Genomic DNA, 26,384 nt, shown 5'->3' on the forward strand with positions numbered 1-26,384 from the left:
TGACCCTCCACCACTATCCAACTCTTATCTAGAAACAGAGTTTTATAGCTACAAGTATCTTATGAACTTTGAGATAGAGGAGTTTCGCGATATTAAAGAAGTTGTCATCTTATTTATACCAATCTTCAAGAATTTACCATGACCAAGGGGAACCACCCATGACTTAATCAGATACCACGAGTGTTTATAAAGTACGGATAGATATTTCCTGTGATTAACTTTGATTGAGTGGACACGATAGAAGCGGCATTACATTTGAGCCATAAATCAGTCTCGAACCCGAGATCAACCATTCTTAGCGACGTGCAAATAATACATCTCACCGAACTTCCTTAAAAACACCATCCGTCTCATCCACCCTTTTTCTCTACAATCCATGACAATCTCCTCCTACATATCCTCTTCTTAACCACCACTTTACAAACCCGTTGTTAACCTTTTTTTTACAAAACACTTGCAAAACCACATCATACAAAATCCCGTCTACATAGTAGATAAAACAAAGAATGGCAGTGCGAACATGATATTAGCATAATGCAATATGCTCCGTTATAACTTAAGTAAACAGAATCTCGTTAAGCTTTGTTGGTGCTTCACTCAGAGACTAAGTAGTAACACTTATCTTACTCCTACACATCTGTCTATCCAATAATACCAAGAATCATCCTCCTCAACCTACCTACGAAAGTTTGAACAAATCCCAAAACACCGCTTAGAAAGGAAATATTTCTTTCCCAAGAAATCTCAACACAAAGCACACGACACCACCTTTCCTCACCATATTCCCCATCCCCTAACCGACAAACCCCACGCCTCCACCTCCCAAATTAACTAAAACACTCACCAAATTCCTGACTCAACAAACCACCATTCACATTCTATTCCAGTCCAAATTCCCACACCTTCGAAATCAATTCCAACCCAAAATGAAAAGTAAATTATACCAACGAGGTCTTATCATCTGAAGTTATGATACAGTCCAATTGATACACGTCGCACTTCTACAATACTCTCAGGTAGTTGAATACCCGAGATGAGAGGAGATCAGATGAGAGGATGCCTTGGTGGTTTTGCGATATAGCGGATCACTGAAAAACCAAGATTCAAGAATTCAAAGACTCTGGATGAAAGTCGTTGAACCACATAGTTCAAGACTCTCTTCTCAGAGCCAAAGTTAGATAATATACATACAGTATTCTAGAAAAAAAAGCTTTTTTGTATGTCGAGATTTGGATTTATTACACCATGATACAACACTTCAACATCAATACATCCCACCAACAGCAATCCCAAGCAACAGAAAAACCAACCGTGTCAATACCCCCATCCATCTCCACAAGTGCCCCGTCAAAACAACCCAACAACCCACCCCTAAAGTAGACAAAACCCCCGATCCACCTCAGAACCACCTCAAAACTACAATCACCAACATCCCCATCTCCACCAAAACGTCACCTGCGTACCAACACGACATCTGAGCCCAGCCCAATTACACCAACCCTCGTAACTCCCCCATCCAAGTTAGCCCTCCCGCGCCCCAGACGGTCTGCTCCATCGGCGCGTCCCTCGCTCCGAGCTTCTACAGATCCCAAACCTAATTCAAACCACCCATCCCTATATGTCTTGGAAAAACGTGCTTTCTCGTCGTATATGATATATCATATGCTGTGAGGCTTCTCACACGTGGAAGCCGAAAGTCTAGGATACTTCATTGGAAATTTTTACGACGTGGGAAAGATGGCTGGCCGGGTGGTTGAGGTATGTGATGCATGTTGCCCGTAGAGTTGTACTTGAGTGGGTATGTCGATGGATGATGAGCCCGGTGTCTTGGTGGAGGGAGGTGGTAGGATTTGCTGATATTGTTCTGAGTAATGAGACAGCCAGAATTATCAGGTGGCATTACTGCTGAGGCCATGCAAGCTGTCTTCGAGATCCAAGAGTATACGAAGGTACGACCTCTTTGGCCGTAATCGATCGGCAATAAAATGGAGTACCGTTGTAGGTAAGGTGACCCAGCAGTACTTTTTGCAGACCCAACGCACTAATCCAACTTAGTTTCCAACTTTCTGATGCACCTGATATTTAAGTCTGCCAGGTTCTTATGTGAATAGTACAGCTGAATTGTGTAACAGACGAAGAAACTACTGAGCGAGTGACAGATGCTCACTGCGCTTCCCAAGATTCTGTGATACAGATGATCCGCAATATTGGCACTGCAGCAACAGGGAAAGAAAGGAACAGACTAAAAAGATTAATGCAGAGGTAGATATTGAAATATAAGATTGATAAATGGTAAGATAATAGCCCTTCAGATGAACATGCTAGATGCTATGAATATTGGACGGCCACGTCATGCTTGTAAGAATATCATATCATATCCAAATGCTGGCGAAGTCCATCCAAGTCTTAGCAAAAAAATCCATGTTTCTTACAAGATCCCCAGTCTGACAAGGAGAAAGAGTATGGCGAATGGCTTTTAGGCGTCGGCAAATCATAGTTGTGTTTGAAGTTGAAAATAACACATCGGAAATGCTGTTCGAAGCTGCCAACCTTGCTTCTGCGTGAATCGGAACATTCGTGTATGTGATCCGAGTGTAGCATTCCTAGAAATGGAAGGCTTTTGTTCATTGTACAGAAGTTCTCGAAAGCTGTTGTGTTGTCCCGCAGTCCTGCAAAAACAACTGCTCAGCTATTGCATCGCAGGGTGCTTAGCTCTTGCTGTATGTACCCCGACCTCTTGAAGCTACCATGTTGTGAAACCAGCATGGCCATGTTCTTAAACCCAAGCGATTGGAATACTATTCCAGGACGGGCTATTTTTCGTAGCCAGTCACCTGTCTTAACGGAAAGACTATTAATATGTCGACGTGCTCGTTCAAGGACTCTCTCTCACCGCTGGGTTGAATGTGTGACAAGATCGAGCAGAAGAGGAACCCCCACTGATGTTACAGTGACAACTCATCAGCTGCTTCCCTGCACATCGCGCTCCTCGTCGCACTGAGCATGGGTGGTGGTGCGCCCACAACTGTAGGACCCCGCTTCGAAGGGCTGCAGACCCCAGCAGTCGTATCATAAATTTGCATCAATTACCGTTGGATGAAAACCAGACTCTCGGAATTGCCGTGCAACCACTCTCGGCCTGCAAACATCCGCACGCCATCTGCGCCACGGCGACGCGTTTCCATGTTCCTTTCGCTGTTCGCTGCTTCGCCGCAGACGGTTTTAAACAATGTACCGCAATAACCGCTGCCTAATCGACGGGCCAGGCATTGCGGTTCGGACCGCGGCTGGTGCGTTTAGATTTCCGGACGAATGAGGGGCGGTCGTATGCAGACGACAACCTTTCCATACTTTCGTGGTAAACCCATTCGGCCAACTTCCGGTCAGCCGCCAACAATTCCTGCATCGAGGACTCGAAAGACAGCTTCGGCGCTTAGAGTTGCATACCGTTCACTCTATGCGCTCGTGCAGGGAAGAGTCGGGTCCATTGGCGGCACTTTTTCCCAAGGTGGACCTGGTATTCGAACTTGCCGGATAAATCATGTGGGTGAATGAGGAGGTCTGATTGAAGGCCCTGGTGCGTGCATTGAGGGTTGCGTTGAAGAAGGCAACTCGAGCCTGGCTGTACGACAGGATTTCTCGCTCCCTGCTCATGGACGGCGGGCAGTCCAGATATGCCTATGAGAGCACCAAGTTAGCATGACGTTGTTGGAACGTACCGAATTCGACCATGCAAGATAAGGGCAAGGAGCATGAGTAGTGGGAGGTAAACTTACATGTAGCAAAAGGCATGCATCTTCCGGGAGCAAATATCTCGTTTCACTTCTTGGATCATTCGATCCACGTCCTCCTTTGGCCAGCGTCGCATGCGGGTCATGGGAGCCATCGTCAGGGCTTCGACACCTTGAGTCAGGCCGAGATTATACCATCGACCGATATCCTTTGCGTGTGGATCCGAAGCCCAAGGGTTGAGCGGTATTTCAATGACTTCGTGTTTGATATCTACGAAGCCTTGGCGTTCTAACAGTTCTTGTGTCCCTTCGTTGTATGCCAGTGGTCGTTGAAAGGCTGCAGTCGCTTCCATAAGGTAGTGAATCCACGCTATTAATGGAGAATTGGCCGGAATAGATTGATCTCTGGAGCGAGGATACATATCGATTTCAATGTTTTCAATATGCCCAACCCCGGGCTTCAAGTGACTAGAACTGGTTAGATAGCTTTGTGACATTTATGCATGGGAGCTTTACTTAAAGGCTTTGGCGTACAATTCCGCCCAGTTTGATACGCTACCGCACAACATTCGCATGTGGATCAGATCAAAAGAATTAAGGCCCATACCGTACCACGGTGATTCGAAATCCATTTGTATGAATCTCAAGTTGAGCGGTATCCTAGATGCGTAAGTAAAAACAAGTTAAGCTGGGCTTTTAGACCGATTCTTACATTTCTGGTTGTATCATTGTGAGGTCGATACCGACTACTTCTGACTGTGGATATCTACTGCGCGGATGTTAGTCCTCGGTGGTAAAACTAGCTCTAACACACAAAGATAGCTTACTCTTGCATATCAATGGCCTAGCAGATGTTAGCTCGAAAGTTGGGGATGGCTTCTTCCAGACTTACCCAAATGCCTGTGCCTGTTCCTACATCTAATATTCGACGTCCAACTTGTGGACCAGTAAATGGCGCGGAATGCAGCACATCCTTTCTCGCGACTGAGAAAAACTTGTGGTAAATGTCCATGCGATCCATTTCCAGCTACAAATTTCCTCCTCATTAGCCAAAGCCATCAGTCGCAGCGGATTTGAGGAAGTTTACCTCGTCGCATGGAAACAGATATTTCTCTCTCCGGTAGCCATGATACTCTCGGCCATTTTCCATGTAGTTTTCTGGGATTCGAGGTTGTGCTGAGGGTGGAGGAGAGTTTTCGGGGTGAGGAAATCTGGGGGTGGGGTCAATTAGCTTTGAATCGAACGAGCGAGCAATAAGAGCAACAGCATAGAGAGCTTTCTGCAGTGGTCTCTTGTGCACAGAGTAAGCCTGCAGGTATTGCTGTACATTTCGGCCAGCTAGCGAGTTGGTACAGTATCGAGCCTGATCTTCTGTTCCTGGGTTGGGGCGAATCAAAAATCACATACCCATTAGATGCCATAACCAAAACCATTGAAACAACGAGGATTGGAGCAGGCGATTCGTGGCGACACTTTAAAACGGACTTTACGGAAGCTCATACGTTCACGCGGGCTACCCAAATCGCAGCGACGCAGTATATGAGGAGAATGCGAAGAGGAGAAGAAGGCAGCAAAAGGAGACGCGGGGTGAAAGAGGGCGGATTCAGTGGCTCTAGCGGAAATGAAGTTCGGCGGCGGGTATGTACTGAGTTGTAATGGCAAAAAAATCGAGCAGGGAAAAGGAGAGGTAAAGCGAGCGCAGGTCGAGCAGGCAATGGGCGAATGCAGGCGGTTGCAGAGGAAGAAATGAAGGTGCAGGCCCAGCGATTTCGGGTGTGTTCAGTTCGCGCGTGTGTTGAACCTGGTAGGCGGATTGAGACGGCGCTGAGCCAAAATAGCGCTTGGGTACTTGGGGCTGGCAGCCAGCGGCGGATGAAGCTTTAAGATCGAGGACGTGCGACTAGTGTCGAGGATGGACTGCGATGTCGACGCCTAGTGCTGAGTTGACGGCGGCACCAAGGTCAATTAACCTTTTGGGGGGGAAGTGATGCTGTAATGCTGGATGTGGCTGCTGCTTCTGACTCGTTTAAGTGGCTACAGCGCGGGAGGGACGTTCAGCACCAGATCTGGACTAGCAGCGAGATGTCGATGTGGCTGACGAGGAGCAGGTGAAGGAAGGTCGAATTATTTCTGTACTGCGTACCGTGATCAACAACGGCAATGCCGTGATGCTGGGCGGGTGCAGATGAAGATCGTCGAGGATGCCCGTGGTTGTGGCCGTCCGTTGGGACTCTTCTCTCACGGGGGAAGGTTGATCGACGTGCTGGGGCGACTGTGCCTTTAAAGGGATCTTCTTTCGGCGGCTTCACGGTTCTGGGACGTCTGACGATGATGGGGGGCACGGGCACGGTGAAGGACCCCCGTCCAGCCAATCTGCACAGGCACTTGGGTACCGTCGCCGTCCACCAGAAGTCGACCAGGTCGTTTAGATCAGACAAGCAGTGCAGTGTTTCCCCTCCGTGTGGCTTGAACGAGGGAAGAGTTGGGATCTTGGGCGTGGGAAACGGGAAACGGTGCAGCAGAGACGAGACTCCGTATAGGCCGGGAGTTGATATTCCGTCACCACTAAGTTGCACCAATTGCACCCACCAGTGCGAACCTAGCAAAGCAGATTCACAGTAAGTTGTTGAGTGGCAGCTCTGCTCGAGCATGCGTCGTCGAGGACCGCTGGTTGAATGGCTGCTGGCTGCTGGCGTATGAGGGATGACACCCTACCAGCACTCCGTCTGCGCACAACAAGGTCGCAATGCAGTGTGGTCTGCAGTGGTTCCTGACGGTAGTGGAATGGATGGCGAATCCGAGCTGTGTGCCGTGTATGAGGGTCGAAATGGGAAAATATGTCGAGGGGGTAGGTCGTACTGGGCAGGTAGGTACTCTTCGTACCTATTATAGGCCAGGACTCGGATGTCAATAATCGTTCGCTTCGTCTCTCACTTCTAACAGACCCCCGTAGCTTGAATTTGTTCTCGTTCGACGCTAGATGCAATTCGATGATCACAACAAGACTTCGTACTGTTCATATATTCTCGACGGTGAGTGGCAATACGAGCAGCTCAAATGATGTTCGTGGTTCGTAGCGGACCAGCTGGTGAAGGTTCAAGGTACGTCGAGCTCTGGTGATTTGCTGACGATGTCTACAGGGCCGCCTATGGAATCGTCGGATTGTTCTGCAGCATAAGAGAGCCGAACGAAGGGCGCTTTGCTGGTCCGGGAATAGTGCTACTAGGACGTGCACCGGATGGAGTCAAGACAACACAAGCCGCACAATCTTTGGTCCCAGCCGTCTGGGGAGGGAGCCCAAATGCCCGACGAGCACACAGACACAACACAGGCAAATCCCAACTGCGGCAGCGGGTGACTGCAACTGCTTAGGTACACAACACACCTTCGACTTCCAGCTTCCAGGGCACGACCGACACCGAGCAGAACAAGTCCAAGAACCTCGGGGGGGGGTCTTGGTATGTTGCTGGTTCTTTCGTCGAAAGTTCGGCCACGATCGCTGCTCCACAACAGACAGCGAAATCTGATACACAGACGATGGCTGCTGACAGCGATGGTGGTGTGGGGTGGGAAAATGGTGGAATGCTCCGTGTGGATGGGGTGGATGCGTGAGAGGGGTTCGAGTTCGCGAGCGAAGATGGGAAGAAAGATGGGGGATGAAGAAAGGCAACAGGATTCAGCAACCGGTCAACCACGTCCAACTTATACCTCCTCTGCCACCTCGCAACAGGTCAAGCATGCTCGATTCACACGTAGCACGAGCCCTGAAGTTGGAATGAATATGAGCACATTAGGAATTGATTCTCCGCGCTGGACGGGAACCTTGGTAAGCTTCCAAACCAACTGACCGTCTCCGTCTCGCTGGAGATGGCGACGTCTGGGTCGTGCGAGTCCAGGGTTAGACACCGCCGCTAACCAAACCTTCGGAAGTTTCCCTTACGCTGGGAACGACGGTGGGACCGCTTTTACGCCTCAGAATGGACTCCTCCTCCTCAGATCACCATCGCAAACACACCGGACTGCCTTGCGACGACCATTCGCGCGTCTATCACTGCGTACAGAGCACATGGAAGAGCAGTCTTGACATACCATCTCGACCGATTTGATGAAGGAACCGCCTGCAATTGCCATTGGCGAAGCGACACACACACCTGTACTCCATCCAGTCTTTTGTTGTCCCGGCATCTTGGTTCAGCAGCCAACGAACTCTGCCGTCTCACCACCCCCGCCGTGCTTTGTCGGCGTCGGGATATTAATTTGGACAATATCACAGGGTTATCATTGGCTGCGTGAAGGACCCTATTCACACCTCTGGGACCATTACGACCTCACCAATCCCTCGACGGAGACCTGATGTTTGGAGAAGGCCGCTTCACGTCCCATATATAACCCTTTAATTGCACGCGCAGCATATCACCAATCTAATAGACCGATCCTATTCTCTCTGGCCCACACTGATTTCCCGAGGTGCGAAGATAAGGTTTGGGCTTCAATCAACACGGCGGGAGGCTCAAAGGGATGCCATCGTGTGCAGGAATGTCCAACAACGCTAGCGATTTCGATCAACCACACCGCATGTGTACGACGCATGTTCTTTTTCCCAGCAGACAAAACGACAGCTTTTGCATGGCCTCGAAGATACGGAGTGCTACCTTCGTAGCATAATCCGTACTCCCATACAGTTCCTTGTGGGGCAATGATTACATGTGCCCTTTCCTTTTGCTTCGGTGGTCAGGGTTCCGATGATTATATGTCCCAGAGCAACACTACTCGAGCGTTAACTTTTGGGCCAGTGTGTGGATAGCACAAGCTGATGCTTGTAAGATTACATCCATTTTTAGGAGTATGGCTCATTCCCTCCTGCCACCTGTGCGTACTTCACTACAACACCGAGTTGGTGACATTCTGGCGAGCCACTCACTCGATGAAAATGACACACTCGGTGTGCATCTGGGCCAGATCTTTCCGATGGGGAACTAACTCGGAAAGCAGAAGAGCCATCTTCTGCTGTAATTTGAGCCTCCTCGAATTTTTTTAAGCGCACTCAAGCCTCCGACAGAACTTTGGGTTCTCATTGGACGCTGAATAGTGAGTAGAGACTCCCGGTGTGTGCGGCCTGACGCAGCGCTTGGGGTGCGGCCAAGTCTGCAATCTGGATCACCCGCGAAACAGATCATCCAAACTGTCGGGTTCTACGCCTCGAGATCTTGCCATAGCGGTGTACTGTACTATCGAGGTGCTCTACATGAGTTATCAAAAGGGAGCAATGTGTTCCTAATTTACTGGTCCAATGTTTGGACTTGATTCATATCTGATAGCAACAAATGTGTCGACAGCTGGTAAGGTCAATCTGAGTCAAGGTCCGGTTTCAGTACCTTACATTATTTGGCAGATTTTCGTCACATCTTCAAGTCGTTCCGATCCTCGCTACTCGAATCAAGACATTAACGCCTTGATTCGGATCAGTTCGTCGTGCATGCACCGACACCTTTCCAAAGCCAACAATGCGTGGCGCTGAATTGTTGGACCTCAGAAACACATTGAATAGGCCGACTCTCAAGGTCGCGGATATGTTCCCGCTCTTCTGCATAACGTTGTTGTCTTTGCCTCAGATGCACCTAGCCACCGCAGCCACCTGTGCCGGGCAGAATGAGCAGTTTTTCAGCGGTACTATTCTGTGCATTAGAACCGATCAACATCGAACTGCGAAAGAAGCATACGATTAGAGCTCCAGATACAGAGTGCTGACCGAGATCCGCTTGGTTGCTTCCTTTGTAGCCAGCACACGTTTCGGCCAACAAGTTGCGTTCGAGATGGTCCTACTCGTAGGGACAAACTGCGTATCCTTTCCCTCGATTGCAATTTACCACCAGCAATCTCATCACAGATCAACTAGTCACAATGTAGTTACTGTAAACGACGGGAAAAGCAGCTTGGGAGGCGGGCGGCCTAAAGCAGAACCAAAATGCTAATTTACATATCAGTTATTGGCTGGACTGAGGGGCATCCATCCCAAGGGGAAGGTCAAGCGAAATCAGACCCATAATAAATTCCAGCCTTCTGGGTGGGTGGGTCAAAAGCCAGAATAGTTGGGCTCGAGTGGTACGGGAACCAAAATCAGTCACGGCCACCCTAATCCTGGCTCTCGCGCCTTTACCGCGCAATGCACGTGCACGAGACAAGGTTTGTGGAAGTCTGACTTCGCAGCCCGAACAACTTGAAAGGCGAGCTACATCAGGATCACTCGAGGGGCATTTTCGCTATGCTTTGATAGCCTCGCTCCAACATGTCTAAATCAAAAAAACGCGCATACAATCACGCCGGATTTCGGGCCGAAATTTCATCCACGCCCTGGAAGTACAGGAAAAACCAGTTCACATTCGACGGCTGCGTTGGGTTCGGTGATGTGCTCGGTATTCATCTCTAGTATTACTCCCAAGACAACGAAATGGTCGGCGACTTAGTTTTGCATCAAGAATTGGTGTGTAGCCGGCCACAGATCAAGATCACTGTCGCGTGGCAGAGGAGAGGTCGTACAGTCATACAAGCACAGTATTTTTTGTCGCCTGCAACAAGATTTGCTTGAAACAGATCTCATTACCATCTCAGAGCAATCGCACGACGTTGATCCATACCCAACAAGCATCTACTTGAGTCAGCCATGCTACACAAATTTTCTAGCTTTCCACAATGGAAAACTCATCTGGATCGACCACAGCTCCCATCATCACCCATGTGGTAGATATGTGATATACGCAATACCGGCTTTCTTTTTATGGTTGTCATCTACTTTGCTATCAGAGTTGGCCGATATGAAGCAATGAGTACTAACTACATAAGCACAGGTGATCAAGAACAAGTGTCACTATCACAGGAGTATGAGACTTTGATGGATTTATCATAATCGCTTGGTCTTCCATTCTCTAATTGTCATAACGGGACCTTTTTATCCGCTATAGGGGTCGGCGTCTCCTTGAATCTTGAGTTGAGACATGAATTAATCAACGAAGAGACAACATAAGGTTATAGGGACCTACGTGCTCCTGACACAAGCCACTCAAGATAATGGATATCATTCAGGCCAGTTTTAAAGGCATACAAAGCGGCGCAAGATGACAAGCGGAAATCTTGAGTACTACTTCTCTATGAAATCCGCATGACACGTCTAGCCACATACAATTCTTGCGGCAGTCTAAGAAACCGCGTTCGGCATTGCTTGTCAAGGATTAGGCGAGGGTTCATCTTTACTTTTTTTGCAATCGGCTTCCAGTTTCCGGTTCCAGCAGAAGCGGTGAGCTTGAATCATGTCAGCAATAACGTCACCAAGCGTTGAACTGCAGTTTATCGTGTCAGATTCTTTATTGCTACATATCATTGTAAGCAGAAGATGTCCCACATGCAGGCACGTACAGTCGTTTCCCCATATCAACGCTGGTCGTGGAGGCATCGCTTAGCTCCTGTGGATTCAGACTTCAGACCCTCTCATGCACGAATACAAGTTCAATTCGATGATTTTCCCTGTCCTAATTCGGTCAGTTCTCCGATATCATCCACGACACACATGACCCAACCCCTACAGCCTTTGGCCGACCTTTTCCCAACCAACCGTAAGTTTGAAGACAACTATCATCGCAGTTCTTGGGTTGCATTCATTCTCAGACTTGTTTCTCAACGAGGGAAAGATGAGCACAAAATGTGCCATGCCCATATTGCATGCATAGGCTGGTCATCCATGGAGCCTGACGGCAAAATTCGAGCTACCCGACAATACGGCACCCCTTGTCAGGATTGATATAGATGGCTGATGACAAAGCGCGCCCTGCATAGGCTTATGCTTGCTGTTATGTCACGCCTACAATAGCAAGGTAATGGTGTACTCCATATCCCGATTCGTTGGAAGTCTTAACGATTTCTCGATGCGACAATGCAGACACCTCCTCGAATTTAATCCACCAATATAGATTTTCTTCTAGGTCAAAATCACGGCCGTGCCTGACGCAATATGTTGTTCTCTTACATATCTTGGCTCGGGACGGTCCATATCTCGGATCCTAATAGCACAATTATTTGGATAATCTATTGCTTATAAGCGAGGAGTCTCACAAGAACTTTCATCAAATACATGCAGGCCTTTCGCACAAATTTGGCTGGGCTTCACACAACTCGACAAGCAGTCGCCCACAGCGTAGACTGCAGGTTGTCAGGAAGGTGCAGAACGTTGCCCTTCTGTCTATTGTTGGTATCCGAATAGTCAATCAGGAGACTCTGCCTCTCTCTCGCCTCTTTGAGACACCGGATGGAGAAGTTCAGGTGAGGCACAACTTCACGAATCAACATCCGAAGTGTACTTGCTTATGCGTTGGCCGTTCCGCATAGCCATATTTTTGGTAAGCGAGAGGGCATTCCAATCGCGGACAGCGAGACCAACATTCCGTCGTAGTTTTATGTTGGTTGTCCACATGTTGGCCATGTGTTACCAGTCTCTTGCCGATATCCATATTGCAGAATCGAAACAGATACTTCGATTCCCAACTCAAACCGGCTGTCCTAAGCATAACGAAATTGCCCTGGTCTATTTTGATGGACTTATGTTTATCTCGGCATCTGATCATAGAGTCTGGTGAACGGTCAGTATCTCTCATCCCTGGACCTCACTTTAAGACTGCATATCTTACCCCTACGCCAACGTTACATTCCGTGATGTGATGTGAAAAATGCCAGAGTCTTTCGAGCGGCGAAGTGATGAGACCCAAAAGTACGTATTCGATCAAATACAGATTCAGCCTAATGACAAGGTTACCAATGAATGATATCAACGTCAAATCCCTTTGACTGGATACAGAAACTTACGGGATGAGAACGTCTGGATGTGTGGAGGTGTGGGTTGCACCGAAAGTCTTTAGCGAGTTGGTTCCTCGCTGAAGGTATGTTGGTGTACTTTGCCTACGGGATGTGGGTTGAAGCGCCCAGGGTAGGTTGGTTGGCTGCTTCCCGGTGGCATGTTCTGAAGGTTATCAAGCCGACTGATTGGTCGCTCCGGGAGGATTTGTTGGTGTTATGTCTAGGGTACCTGGTGTTTAGGGATCTTGTGATGGACTTTTTGTGTTGGATGTCGAATCGCCAGTTCGGGCTTCGAAAGATTGACCTACGGGATATGCATGGGTCTCAGAAAGGAATTTGGGATATAACGGGTACGTCATAATGCTGCCCGATGGAAGATATCACGTTTGTTCGTCCGAACTTTGGTGTTGGTGAAGGGCAGGGAACCCGAGTGATGCTTGTTCCCAATAGAGCAGTGCTTGCGATTGAGATTTCGATTCCAACAACACCAGAAAAGTCACTTTGCCAGATTTTCAGCAGGAGAGATGTCTTCGCAACGAGTCCAAACACAAATCTCAAGAAACCGTTGTATTTGGAACTTAAGTGTCTTGGTAAGTCCGAACCTACCCATTTCAGCTCCTCGTATGAAACCCACGACCACCAAAAACCCCTTTACCAAGACCCAAAGTCCTCGAATCCCGAATAATACGTTAAGCTTAAAGAACTCTGCGTTGAAGCTTGAACCGGTACGTCAAGCTACGTACATGATCAACAGCTTTCCACGTACCATGATGCTGGGACCGTTGGGTTTCACGTCAGGGCTTCTACTCGGTGTGTTAGCTTGTTTCTTTTGTCGGGTTTTGTGATGTTGTACGTAAAGAGGTGGGTTGGGGGAGGTGTTGAAATTCATAAACTGGTGAATTGGCTCTGGAAAGAAAGGATGTTTCTGAGATTTTCTGTGGAGAATATGGGGAGCGGAGATTTCGAGGGAGTTGGTTATGAATTGTGCCACTTCTTGAAGGACCACTTCTGCTAAACTCCTACGGATTGCTGACATACTTTCAAAGCAGCTAAAGTTGAATCTCTAATATCGGCTTCTGGTTCGGTATAGTCCAGCTTAAAAGGAATATCTCCGTCTCTCATGAATTCAGAGCATTGGTAAGATTACGTAGAATCATGCGAGCGATTGTGTTTTGGGGAAAGAAGAATGACCACAGTCAACAGCGGCATACGTAATGAGATAAGAGAGCCAATTCTTGCAATCGGGATGGCCGGTCTAAGGATTTGGTAGGTTTCTCACTAAGTCGACTTCTTTATGAGGTGTTAATCGGGGTCTTCCATTAGTTTCTGAAATAGCAGTACGAGTATGAGATTCAATATCTAATTTTCAAACACTGTCTCTTAAGTAAGTTGATAAATAGTATTATATTCTAAGCTACGCCTGAGTGTTTTCATGTCAGGGAAATCTATAAATCACACTTCTCTATTTCAATCTGCTCTAAGCCAAAACACATTCAAGATACTAGAATCCAAATGTCGTTTCCAAACTCAATTACCCTTTACAATCTCTCCCCTCAGTAGTTCCATCAGCGCACACTTTCCTACAATTGCCTCACGCTTTACACCATATGGCGCTGTACAAATGTTCCTCGAGCCTGGGTATCGGGGACCGCTTATTGCTTTTCATGCACGGCTTCACATTCGGGGGTCGTATGAAGGTTGTCTTACGTCTGAGATGGTATCGTGAGAGATGAAAGGATTCTTGATAGAGGAATCTCATGTCCATATCTGATTGCTCGGACTGTGTTTTCGGTTAGAGCAGATTGAAATAGAGAAGGGTGACGCGAATTGCAGTCGTAAAGTCGGTGTGAGTGGTGCAAAGCATCTCAGTGGGTGGATCAGTCTGTAGATATTGACTATCTAAGCTTCTATTGTAATTACAACCAGCTTCGGAAGTCATGGACCAAGTCCCAGTCTTTTTAAAGTTATCTTCTCAACCAGATACGGCTAATCATACCTCTAGCCTCTTCTTTTCGTCACAGCATTCGATGCAATAATTTCCCACTTTGTTCTGGCGAGAGTGGTTTGTTAAGTAAGCACTTCGTTCTACTTCAAGATAACCTAGATGCTGTGGATATAGTTAACAGGGCTTATACCTCTCCCTGTTATCTGCGAATGCTTTATAATCCATCATCTTCAAACCTCATAACTTTGATATCAAACTCAAGAACTATGCCGTCCCTTGTGAGTAGAATATCCACTGTGTACCTCGGATTCAAGAATCCCTTGTTCCCGCAACAAAAACACGAAGCAAGTCTCTCTCTACCTACAAAGATGACAGTGAGGCAGTCTATTACTGACATGTAAATGTTAAGCACCTCCAGGCTCCAGTTTCTAGCATAGAAGAGTCTATTATCAAAGGTCTGGTATACTCCGGACTACGGCTGATTGATATATATCAACACATCTCGCAGGATTATGGATGTAAAGCCGATCTTGCTGGGTTTCGAGAATCGAGGATATGTGAGCATTTCCGCGAAATGGCACTCATGGATGTTGGGCATAGTCAACTCTTATTTTACACAATTGCATGTTCACAAAGTACCAGGAGGGTTCAAAATTTTTGCTAACTAAGCTAAGTACAACATTTTATATGAGACGGGCCGGTTCTATGTTTCCAGTATATCAGTAGATGCCGAACAGCGCTGCGTATAAAGGCGCACCTTTTGATGAATGAATATCGGTGTCTGATCTTTTCATACGTACCTTGAAGTACTTTAAAATGCTAAATGCTAGAGAGATGAAGAGCTGTATAGTTCAGACGAGCGTCTTCGGGTTATCGGTTCGAGATAGGATTGGTATATCTGCTATATTTTGCTAAGTTTCCTGCCCCGCCAACTTCTGGATACCCCACGAGTGTCGCGAAGAGAATTAGTCTCAACGGCTAAATCTTTTTCAAAAAGAAGACTCCGTATTAACACGCGCTCGAAAATGTATATACAAACCCACTATAATAAAGTCTGCCCTACCTCTATATCACCCACCCATCCATACGATACCATACCATGCCACCGTCCCAAAACCCTAACAGCAGATCTTGCACTTCGACCCCTAAGCTAGACCCCAAGAACCGAAATCCAGTAAACTCACCAATTCACCTCATCACCCCCAAACATCCTTTCCACAATTGTTGCACGTCGACAAAAAAATGTACATAACTAGTGTTCATTTGCACTGCGATCGTGTTATCACTGGCTCAACCTGAATGCGCTTATAATTAGGTTGACCAGTTTAGGCTGGTTTTAGCGGATGATATTGGCCAATTCACCTATTCACCTCTCAATTCTAACAGCTTCACACTTTCGTTGCACGTCGACCCACGCTTGTATAAAACTAGCGTCTTTGAGTAATACGCTCGTGTTTTTACTGTCCAGAATCTTGTCGCATTTTTAGGTTAAGCAGGTGGTACCGACTATTTAGCTGTTCACTTCACAATCAGACATATAAATACTCTACCAGCTTCAGTTCCCAGCTTTTGTTGCATATCGACCACGCTTGTACAAAACTAGCGTCATTGAGAAATACGATCGGTCTGTTATTGGTCAAAGTAGTAGGCTCAGCCCGGGTCATAGACGTGGGAAAGCACACAGTTTCCTTTGGGACTGCCTGCTGGTCCTCTTCTTAGTCACGAGTGGCTTAGCCGTATTCTAACCCAAGAAAGCTCCATACCATACGCGTTATACAAGAACCCGGTCAAGACTCATGAGGAAAATCCTCTATTCAGGTAGAAAGAATAAATAAACTATGGTACAACCAATGTAGACATCCAATCGATGCCGAGGCTTAAATAGATTCCGTCCATATTTCCCTCTTACGCTTCCCCTCGCATCAACAGAGAATTGGAGAAAATATCTAAATTTATTGCGACCCCGCGCCCCTTACTTTCATGATTTCGTTGCTGCTTTCCAGTCTAAACACCCGAATTTGGGTTGAATAATTTTGTCAAATTAAATGCGGATCGTCCTGTGGCATATGCGTGCTGCATACTCAGTTTTTCAAGTTGAGTTTTGCTGATAAGAAGTGTTATGATAGTTGTAGAGGCGCTGAATAGTCTGTAGCAGCGAGTAGTAACAAGGCCCAGACGCAAATCTAGAGTCGCGCTTCTTGAGACCGGTATGCCAGACCAATCTGTCGATCGCATGGGGTCACAGCAGACTACCACTCGTACTCGCCCTGTGCCTTGTGGAAGACATACTCCTTGCCATTTACCGTCAGGACACCATCTTTCATGACACACTTCCTATTGGGTTTTCGTTAGCAAAGCAGACAAAGAGGCGAGACGATGACGTACCACTTATTCTTGACCCGTTGTACTTTATCATACATGCAAAGCATGATGTGGGAGTTAGAATCCTCATCGTCATCCTCCTCATTTAGTCCATCATCTGGGTCATCAAGGTCAGAGTTTATTGCATCCTCATCAATATCCTCCTCTTTCAAGTCGTCATCAGAACCAGCGCCATCATGTTGACCACTCAGTTCGGACTTCTTGACCTTCCGTTGGCGCTTCGATGCAGTGGATGCCTGTTTCAAGGGCAACATTAGGCCACCACCTTCCATCTTCTGACCCATTGCCTCAATCTTCTGCCTGATCATACCATCAATTTCGAATCTACCCATAATAGTTTCTTCGCCATTTTCGTTTAATTGCTTAACGAGGCCAACAGACTCTACCTCATCATCTCCACCGTCAACCTGTGCCCCAGCCAGGCTACTCTGGCCTTGACCATTTTGAACATTAGGCATCTGAGGATTCTGTCCGTTTACAACACCCTGGCTCTGTAGCTTTTGTTGAGCTTGCGCAGCCATCGCCTGCCGATACTGCTCTTGGGTCATGGTCGGGGCCGGACCACGATTTGACTGCAGCTGGGGAGGCATTTGACCACCGCGTTGTGCTTGTTGCTGTTGCTGCTGCATTTGCATCTGACGGTGCTGTTGTTGTTGCATAGCTTGTTGCTGTTGTTGTGTCATTTGCATACCAGGTTGGCCAGCTTGGGGTGGGGCAGATCCTTGGATAGCGTTGATCGAGGCAGCAGCTCTTTGGCCATAACTGTTTTGCAAATGCTGAGCCGCTCTTTGTTGAGCTGTCGTGGCATTGGGCATTGCTAAAACGGGGTTTTGGTAGGGAGCCTGGCTCATGCCAATATTTGAATTCTCCAACCCGGGTTCAGTCTTGATACGAGGGCCATTGGGATTTTGAAGAGGCGGCATTTGTTGCATTTGGGGCTGAACACCATGAGGAGGTGCACTCATGTAATTGCCAGCATTGGAAGGTAAGGTAGGCGGCTGGACGACTGCCTGCGGTGGTTCGGGCTTTGGGTCCCATGGGAAAGTAGCTACATTGAGCGAAGACAGTTTATTTTGCCATACCTAGGTTTCTATTAGCAAGGGACGAATGAAAGTAATCAACACGAAAAGGGAATAGGGACAAGCGTGTATCCTTCTTAGATCGAAATAAGTAGGAGAATCTCCAAGCACGGCTGACTTCCGACAAGCCCGACTAACATCTAACAACTGGACAAGGGGAGGAAAGGAGGTGGACACGTGACTGGAACAAGCCCAAAAAGAGCTAGCGTGCCGGTGCAATTTTGCTAAGCGAGGGCCCGGCTATAAAGGCAGATGGCCAAATACTGAGGGTCGCCCACCTGCCCGAGCTCAGATTCCCGCGAGAGGCCACGCACAGGCAGCAGCAGCACACGCAGAGAGCAACGACACACAACACTCCTCGTCGACCACGACAGCAAAGAGACGCGGGAGTTTGCTTCATCTCTACGATGCGCATAGAGGTATTTCGCAGATATGTCTCATCCTTTGCTTGCGGTGGAAGGTGAGGTCGAGAGGCTGCAGCACTGAAAGGACGTACCGTTTTCAACTCCTCCAAGACGGCTTCATCAACACCACCCTCTTCGAAATCCACCCGCGAACTCTCAATCACATCGCCGATGATCTGGCTATAGACGTTGCCAACCTGCGCATTCGACATTTTGACGGAGGCTCGATTTGTTTCGCGATAGGGCAGGTCTTGTGCACCGCAACAATTGGGACCTGGCACCAGCGTATGGAAGCTTTACGCTCTCGAGATGTTTTGTGCCGTCAAAGATAAAATCTTCTCCCAAAGCGAAAGGTATCGCAAATCAATGCTTCGATTCGTGGCTGGTCTCAGCAAGGTGGTTCGCGGATGGTAGAAGTGAGGATGTTATTGTGTACAAAGGTCCTGGAGCCCGCAGCAGATCGCACACTCTACTAACCCAAGTGCATATGTGTACAGCCGTAGATCGTTCTCCCGAGCCTTTCCTATTGTTCTCCTGCAACTTGCGCGGTGTTTTTACTTGTATTTCGCATTGAGGGTGGGACGGGGTCGTCCGAGCTTGTGATGTTGTAGGAGCGAGATCGCCTGGTTGGAGATGGAGAAGATCCATCGGCTTCTTAGCGCGGTGCTTAGTCAGAGGTGCAAGTCCTGCGCTCTGATAGGCCATGCACCTACGGTATTATTTGGCTTCTGAGTTCGTGAATTTAGAGCCTCATGTGAATAATGTCAGTTTGACAACAGTTTGACAACAGTTTGTCCATGAAAATCATCACTACTTTATTCACGCAATTATACTGAAATAAACAACAAGTCACCACTATAATCTTGTCACACAGTTCGCGGCGCGGCATCATGAATCTCCAAGTCCACCAAAACGAGCAGTCGGCGTTCCGCAGTGACACAACACAGCTGCAAGACGAGAACATCAGCTGAAAGCTTGTTCTCTCGTGCCTTCCACACAAAGTCTTGTACCGCCATCCCACGTTGACTATTCACCTCCACCAGCCTCAAAACCTGTGATGTGGAAGTGAAAATCGGGTGGAAGCAAGAAATGCTTCATTTGAGGAACGCATCCACGTGGTTTCTGGTTAAGAATTCGCAACTCTACCAAAATTTTTAATAAATACTTCGAGAAGGCATCAACCTAGGAGATCAACATAGAAGCCTTGACTGAGGAAAAAACAAACATGCATATCCCCATCGCACACCGTTTCATCCAAAGCCTTCTCCCATCTGCACATTCGCAAGCCGCAATCTCGCCTCGTACAAATAGAGAAACCGCCACAACATCGAACCGAACCGGGTCGTGAGACATGCCGCACACCAACATGAAAAAATAAGGTAGAATGGGAATTGTCATGCGAGACGGAAATTCAAAATGCCACGGGATGTCCTACTCGGCATGGAATTATCCGCGACCGGACTGCAATTCAAAACCAACAATTTTTTTAGTGCCAAGGGATTGAGGGCGTGGTTTTTGTTGGTCAATTGGTATTGGGGTGTTGGTTTGATTCTGTAGGGGATTTGGGGATGGGTTGGTTTGGGCGGGCTACGGGATGACAGGTCAATTTGGAGAGTAAGACTGTGTATCATATACACAGACGAATTTGGAACATGTTCGATACTCAATCTATTCTTGTGTTTCTATCATGCAGACAGCGTACTCAAAGAAAAAATCCATATCCATCTCCAGTCTTTTTACACAAATCATCGGTAAGGCTTCTCCCACAGTATCTATGGTAATGTTTCTGGAAAAAAAGATTCGAAGTATCTCAATACAAGGTTCTACCTATACAAAGGTGCTTCTAAACAGTGTAACGGTAAAAGGTGGCATTGTCGCCATTCTCGCGCTCGGCGAATTTCTCCTCCTCGGTGTATTGTTCGGGTAGTTTGTTGATGGAGGCGGCGAGAGCATCGCGGCGACGGTTCTCGCGACGGAGATATAAGGTCATCAAGGTGGTGAGAACGGCGGACATGGTGACTGTGGCAGCCAGAGTGGAGTGACCTGGGATAAATCTGTAAAGTGTTAGTAACTGAAGACGCGGTGCAGTTGATAGCGATGAGCTTACCTTGGTGAATCCTTTGCCAAAAACATGAAAGCCGCAATGGTACCTCCCAAGTTTCCGAAGCCAACGTGCATGGCGATACCGACACCTCTCTTGAGCGAGCCTCCGATATTGTTTCCATTCCATGCGACTCCCATAGGTACGAGTGGGTAGATGCCAGAGGCGACCATGAATGTTCCTACGTATTGAACTCCTGGCTTACCAGTGGAGGCGAGCATGACGAAGCCAATGATGGCGACAATTTCGAAGGTCAACATGAAGATACCTCGTTGCTTCATTTTGTCAGCGGCATATCCAGCGCCGATAGTGAAAAAGCAAGCAACTAGAAGGATCAGCTTTGAACTCCACAGCGAGTACAAGAGAACTTACCGGCGTATGGAGGAACGGTCATCAGCTGACTTGTCTCGTTGGAGTATCCCATGTTTTTGATAATGGTCGGTAGGAAGAGAGAGATGGAATATAGTGGAGTGTAAATTCCGATGGTGATGAACATGTGTACGTAAATCTTCCAGTCTTTGAATGCGTCCCATGCGAACTTGAGGTTGAACTCATCAGCAAGGGAGCTACGATCAGCCTTGAGGCGGCGCTCGACTTCAAATCGTTCCTCTTCGGTCAAGAACTTTGCCGTGCGTGGGTAGTCGTTGATTGCCCAGTACGCAACGCAGGCCACGAGGAAGGTGATGATACCTTCAAGAATGAAGATCCATGACCATCCACCACGGCCACCAACGCCCTTCATCTTGCCGATACCGAAGGCGAGAATACCACCAAAGGCACCCGCAGCGGTGGCAGCAGAGAAGAACATCGCCATGCGAAGACCACACTCATGACGAGCATACCTATGATTTCGATTAGAAGTGTCTGCGGTCATCGTTCAGAGTGCACTTACCACATAGTGATATAATAAGTAACACCAGGGAACAATCCACCTTCGCATACACCCAAAAGGGCGCGGACGATAACGAGATCTTTGAAATCTTTGACGAAACCCATTCCAATCGTGCAAATAGCCCACGCGCTGAATATTGTAAGCCGACATGTAACCGGATGTGAAAGTGAGAATCTTACAGCATAATGATTGTGAGCCACAAGCTTGGTCTGAGCCGTTTCATCATCATGTTGGATGGGACTTCAGCGGCGACATAGAATGGGAAGAAAACGGCCAGCGCAATGTTATACTGGATCGCCTTGGGACCCTTTTCAGGCATACCCAAGTCCTTTTGAAGACTGAAGAGTTTGGCATTTCCGATGTTGGTTCTGTCCAAGAAAGAAAGACTACAAAATTAGTACATGCGAGGTCAAGTGTTTTCAGCATCAAAACCGTCGAGAAGAGGATATACGTACAGGTAGAGTAGGGCAAGAAATGGAACCAGATGCCAGTCCAACTTCCTAATCAACTTCTTGGTTCTTGACGCATCGAAGTGAGGAGTGTCTGAGGCTTCTCCAAGTGAGTCGACTGAATCTGAGTGGACGACCTCTTTTTGATTGAGCTGAGCTTTGGTGTTTGAATCCAAAGATCCTTGGCTCGCGGTCTCTTTCTCCATGGCTGAAATGTTCAACGTGACAACCGGGTTGGAAGAGGGTGTTGTAGAGAATGGTGGTGAAGGAGAACGAGATAGAGAAAGCAGAAAATTTCCAAGAGGTGGGAGATACAAGCTTATGTATCACTTTCGCCGATTCACCTGTGAATCGATAGGAGAAAAAAGCCACCAACCATGAGAATAAAGAAGGTACGGCTGCAAGTGCCACGATGCCGGGGACACATTCAGCGTCTGTGCCTCAACTACCCCAAGCCCAGATTTCGGAATTGGAGCCAAGCAAGGAGGGATATCACCAATGAACCCCATGGGGATGATGGGGTCTGGTCTTTGTGTCTCTTGGCCCGCGACCGAATGCTTTCTCATAGGCCCTTGAGACGAGGCTTTTCTTGGCCACGTTGAATCCGCAGCCACTGCCCGATGCCAATACTCGAAATGAGGAGAATCTCCTTGACAAGATACGGACCGATGGAGCTTCTGGAAACAGACGTTGATATGAGCGCCATCATCGCCGCCGTCGCTGGGCATCTTGGGACGAGCACCAAATGCCAATCTCGTGATGTCGTCGGATCATGGGCCTAAATATCAGCGACACCCGCCCACCAGACATCTGGATCTGGGAAATGTCCATGAATGAGCGACCACGACTAGCTGTTGTCCCACAATTGGAGCCTCGGAGGACACTAAGCTGCTGTGCTACTAGAGGACTGGACTGGGTTCGTCCGAGTCGTCTAATCATGGGAAATATAGTGGCTTCTCGACTCTAGTCTTCCACACCTTGTACGACTTTTTGAGAGCAGCACGGCATTCGTCGCGACACGCAGCCATGTTCGCAAGCTGGCCTGCGATTTGGCCTGCCAGGCGCTTCTTTACCCCGGCTTTGCGACCAAGCGAGGCCATCTCGATTATCCTTGAAGAAATGTGGCCGCGCTGCTCTGCCGCAGCGTTCGAGATGAGTCTCTCCCCTGCGCTGTAACGCCGGTAACCACCACTCACATTCCGGATAAATGTGAGCTTCCAAGCGAGCGGGGGTCGACAGCGAAGACGGCCATTTTTGGTTACGAGCAACGTATTCCCATGCAGGGCTGATGTGAGCGCAATCAGAGCCAATCTGGTGGATACAACACGTCTGAGAATGGCCAGTCAGCAGCGCTACCAACGAATACTTTCAAATATTGATGCGAAGTGTGAATAGGGGCAAGGAAGAAAACCCGTGGAAGGGTTGGGAACTTGGGGAAGCATCTCAAAGTCAACAAACATTACCACTGCGACTACTGTGCCTCCTCTCGCCTCCTCTCGCCTCCGGACCCCATTCGTTTCCCCGGCTCTTAAACCAACAACTAAATTCTCGACGTTGGTGGAGGAGGCTCAGCCTCGAAGTGCTTGGCCAGATGGGATCTTGGCATGATCAAGCTCCGTGCAGCCGTGAGAGGGCTTGAAAGGATATTTTGGTATGATCACCTGGGCCCGAAGCAAACTCGAGGTGCAGTGGTCGGTGAGCTAGTGGAGAATACAAGCAAACAACTTTGCAGGTGGTGGGAAGCTACTGAGACTTATATTTATTTGGAACTGGAGCCCATTTTGCCGAAGCCCCCCTTCTCTACATCCGGGAGCTCACACACAACCGGGTTCGATCAATGGTCCCAATACACCTCTTTTGATAGCGCAACTTGTGCCGTATTACTATCGTTGTCGTGAAATACTCACTCGTACAAGTGTGTCGCAGCCCACGTCAAACTTGATGTTCGTCGTGCATGGTCGCGCTTGGTTTCCATGTTCCATGTGGCTTGCCACGAGGCGTGCCGTATTATCTTCCCTTCGAGCGAACAATACCAGCCGCTGAGTGTCCCGTACAAGTTCTTGGGAATATTGGAGCGTCATGTACCAGAGAACGTAGAGCCTCGGCAGCGATCTCGCAATGGGAGTGGTGAGAGAAGGGCAAAAGGAACGGCATGCTAAGACATCCAGAAAAGAATAGTTCTTGGAGTTTCCTCTGGTGCTGGTTAACAGCAAATGTATTACCAATGGAAGAAAAGCAAAGTCGCCAAACGCTCATTGGCCTTATTATGATTCACACACGGGAGGTAAGGCACGCCCAATTCAGTCAACACACAATGAATGGTGAAACAGCATATTCCCATAACGCCAGTTGATCAATATTACTATGTACAATTCCTACAAAAATCAAAAAGCCAGATCGTTGTGCATCCAGCAGCAATATCATCACAATTCTCCAATTGTCACATCCATCATAAGGCATAACTCGCACCAGGTGAAGCACTTTCGGCCGTGGGCGTTGAGAGAGCGTAAAAAATCCCCAACTCCTCGCTTCCAAATTTGACAGTCAAATAGAATGAGGAAATGCGTCCTTGATACTTACCATTCGCTCTTCGAAGCCTATAACCAACTCTTCCAGTGGTTTTCAATGCTTAGCGGATGGTCATTTGCTTGACCATGTCAGCTTTTCCAGAAGCGCCGGAAACACCAGCTGAGGAGCTAGCGCCAGCCTTCTTCTCAAAGACCTTCCAGAACTTCAAACTCTCGTCGGCAGCTGTGATATGTCAGTGAAGATTCAGCGAAAACAAGAACAGATCACTTACCAGCTGTAGCCAACATTTGTCCGTCTGGGCTTAGGCAGCTGTGGAGAACCCTGGTTTCGTGTGCAGGAATCTCGACATTTCGCACAAGAGTTGGATAGCTCCAAATGCTGATTGAGTTATCTGGGAAGCCACTGGTGCTGACAATCTCACGGTAGTGTGGGCTCCATCTCAAAGAAGTGACTTGAGATCCAGTGTCGATGCTGTTCACACGAGCACCGGTGGTGGTGTTCCAGAAATGAATGTGACGATCGTATGAACCGCCTCCAGTGGCGAGGACGTTTGGTTGCCATGGGCACCAGCTGAGGGCCTTGACAGCAGCTTTGTGGTTGGTCTTGGTGAACTTTGGTACGGCCAAGGAGCGAGCATCCCAGATTGAGACGAGGTTGTCATTGCCGCCGGTAGCAAGTTGAGCACCATCAGCGCGCCACTCGAGACCACAGACTTCTGAGGTGTGGGAGACGAGCTCTGCAGTTTTGTGTTGGGCAATTCGCACATCGTGGTTGAAAACGAGTCCCGATCGTGCACCAGTTGAGAGGGTATGCTTGTTCCAGCCCATGACACCAACACGTGTGTCGTGGCCGTGCATGCTTCGGAGCTTGGTCCCTTCCTCGACGTCCCAGATCTGAACCTCACCCGTTCCCAGCCCTACGCTCACGTAAGCTCCATCCCCGGACCATTTGACGCTGCTAACATAAGTGTCAGGGCTGGTCTCGAGGAGCGAGCTGACGGTTCCTGATTCTGCTGACCAGACATATACGTTGCGCTCGAGGCCAATGGCGACCTGGTTACCGGAAGACCAATCAAGCAAGTTGAGATAATAGTCATCAACAAGACCGGGGGCATCAAGGACACGCTCGGGGGCGGTTGCTACGCGGCGTCTGAACTGAGCAGATGTTGCGCTGGCGTTCTTGATGGGTCGGTTATATTGAGAGCGAAGATCAACTGGCTTCGAGGACTCTGGTGCGGCTGGCTTGAATGCGAGAATGCGTTGGTTGAGGGAGACACCACAAGCTGATGCCAATGAGTCTTGGTAAGCGACAGTGTTTGGTGATGGGCGAGAGTAAGTAGATGGCTCTTCATCATCGTTCAGGGTCAAGGAGCCGAGAGCTGCAAGAGCATCATCGACAGCTGATGCCAGAACTGCTGAGTTCTCGCCAGTGCTTGACTTTGGTCTCTTTTCTCCCACGTCGAGCTTTCCAGATCCGACGTTAGCAAGTGCTGAGCTTGCGGTTCTGTTTGGGATGAAGCGATCGCCATAAGAGAGCGTAGTCTTGGTTGACTTTTGACGAAGCGGGCCCTTGCGGGATCGGCTGCTGCTTGGTGTCTTGCATCCAGTGCCAGTAAGCGCGAAGTCAGAGACGCCGAGCTCCAAGGCACGACGAGGTGTTTGTACACCCTTGGCGATGTTGGACTTTGGCGAGTCCCGGTGCGATGTTCTTGATGTAGCTTTTGTGAAGTGTGATGATAGATTTCCACCGTACACCGACTTGGTAGCCACCCTCTCATTGTCCACTGTCTTTCTCTCCGGTGTGAACGGTGATGAGTTGTTGTTCGACATTGCTGCCGTGCGTGTGCGAGGCGAGGGGGTTAATGGCATACGTCCGCCAGCGGTACGTGTGGAGAAAAGTCCCGCATGGGACTTTAATGGGGTTGATACTACAGTTGCCATGTTGTAATATCAGGTATGATCTCGGTCGAAAGACAAATAAATGTATCGATCGATGATAAGAGGTTCGTTATATCGAATGAGCTCCAAGAGA

General features: G+C 48.3%; 6 protein-coding genes across 6 annotated transcripts; 2 read left to right on the forward strand and 4 right to left on the reverse strand.

The window, feature by feature from the left end:
- Positions 1-3,650: 3,650 nt before the first annotated feature.
- Positions 3,651-5,164, reverse strand: GLAREA_11161 (S-adenosyl-L-methionine-dependent methyltransferase; the record flags this gene model as incomplete). The annotated part of the gene is made up of 8 exons (XM_008079350.1): positions 3,651-3,678; positions 3,777-4,199; positions 4,248-4,391; positions 4,444-4,500; positions 4,559-4,575; positions 4,624-4,758; positions 4,819-4,942; positions 5,139-5,164. The coding sequence occupies 8 exons, from the start codon at positions 5,162-5,164 to the stop codon at positions 3,651-3,653; spliced, it is 954 nt and encodes a 317-aa protein (XP_008077541.1).
- Positions 5,165-6,791: 1,627 nt separating this feature from the next.
- On the forward strand, positions 6,792-7,343 carry GLAREA_11162 (uncharacterized protein; the record flags this gene model as incomplete). Its single annotated transcript, XM_008079351.1, has 3 exons — positions 6,792-6,832; positions 6,872-7,085; positions 7,137-7,343. 3 exons carry the CDS (start codon positions 6,792-6,794, stop codon positions 7,341-7,343), a joined length of 462 nt encoding a protein of 153 aa, XP_008077542.1.
- A 25-nt stretch (positions 7,344-7,368) lies between these two features.
- Positions 7,369-8,024, forward strand: GLAREA_11163 (uncharacterized protein; the record flags this gene model as incomplete). The annotated part of the gene is made up of 2 exons (XM_008079352.1): positions 7,369-7,557; positions 7,662-8,024. 2 exons carry the CDS (start codon positions 7,369-7,371, stop codon positions 8,022-8,024), a joined length of 552 nt encoding a protein of 183 aa, XP_008077543.1.
- Positions 8,025-16,766: 8,742 nt separating this feature from the next.
- Positions 16,767-18,594, reverse strand: GLAREA_11164 (Transcription factor IIA (TFIIA), beta-barrel; the record flags this gene model as incomplete). The annotated part of the gene is made up of 3 exons (XM_008079353.1): positions 16,767-16,851; positions 16,903-17,981; positions 18,475-18,594. The coding sequence occupies 3 exons, from the start codon at positions 18,592-18,594 to the stop codon at positions 16,767-16,769; spliced, it is 1,284 nt and encodes a 427-aa protein (XP_008077544.1).
- Positions 18,595-20,225: 1,631 nt separating this feature from the next.
- On the reverse strand, positions 20,226-22,030 carry GLAREA_11165 (MFS general substrate transporter; the record flags this gene model as incomplete). Its single annotated transcript, XM_008079354.1, has 6 exons — positions 20,226-20,436; positions 20,490-20,808; positions 20,856-21,325; positions 21,376-21,504; positions 21,555-21,761; positions 21,831-22,030. The coding sequence occupies 6 exons, from the start codon at positions 22,028-22,030 to the stop codon at positions 20,226-20,228; spliced, it is 1,536 nt and encodes a 511-aa protein (XP_008077545.1).
- Positions 22,031-24,453: 2,423 nt separating this feature from the next.
- Positions 24,454-26,293, reverse strand: GLAREA_11166 (WD40 repeat-like protein; the record flags this gene model as incomplete). The annotated part of the gene is made up of 2 exons (XM_008079355.1): positions 24,454-24,575; positions 24,625-26,293. 2 exons carry the CDS (start codon positions 26,291-26,293, stop codon positions 24,454-24,456), a joined length of 1,791 nt encoding a protein of 596 aa, XP_008077546.1.
- Between the last annotated feature and the right edge of the window lie 91 nt (positions 26,294-26,384).

The sequence above is a fragment of the Glarea lozoyensis genome, assembly GCF_000409485.1.
Source record: "Glarea lozoyensis ATCC 20868 chromosome Unknown GLAREA11, whole genome shotgun sequence".
NCBI lineage: Eukaryota > Fungi > Ascomycota > Leotiomycetes > Helotiales > Helotiaceae > Glarea > Glarea lozoyensis.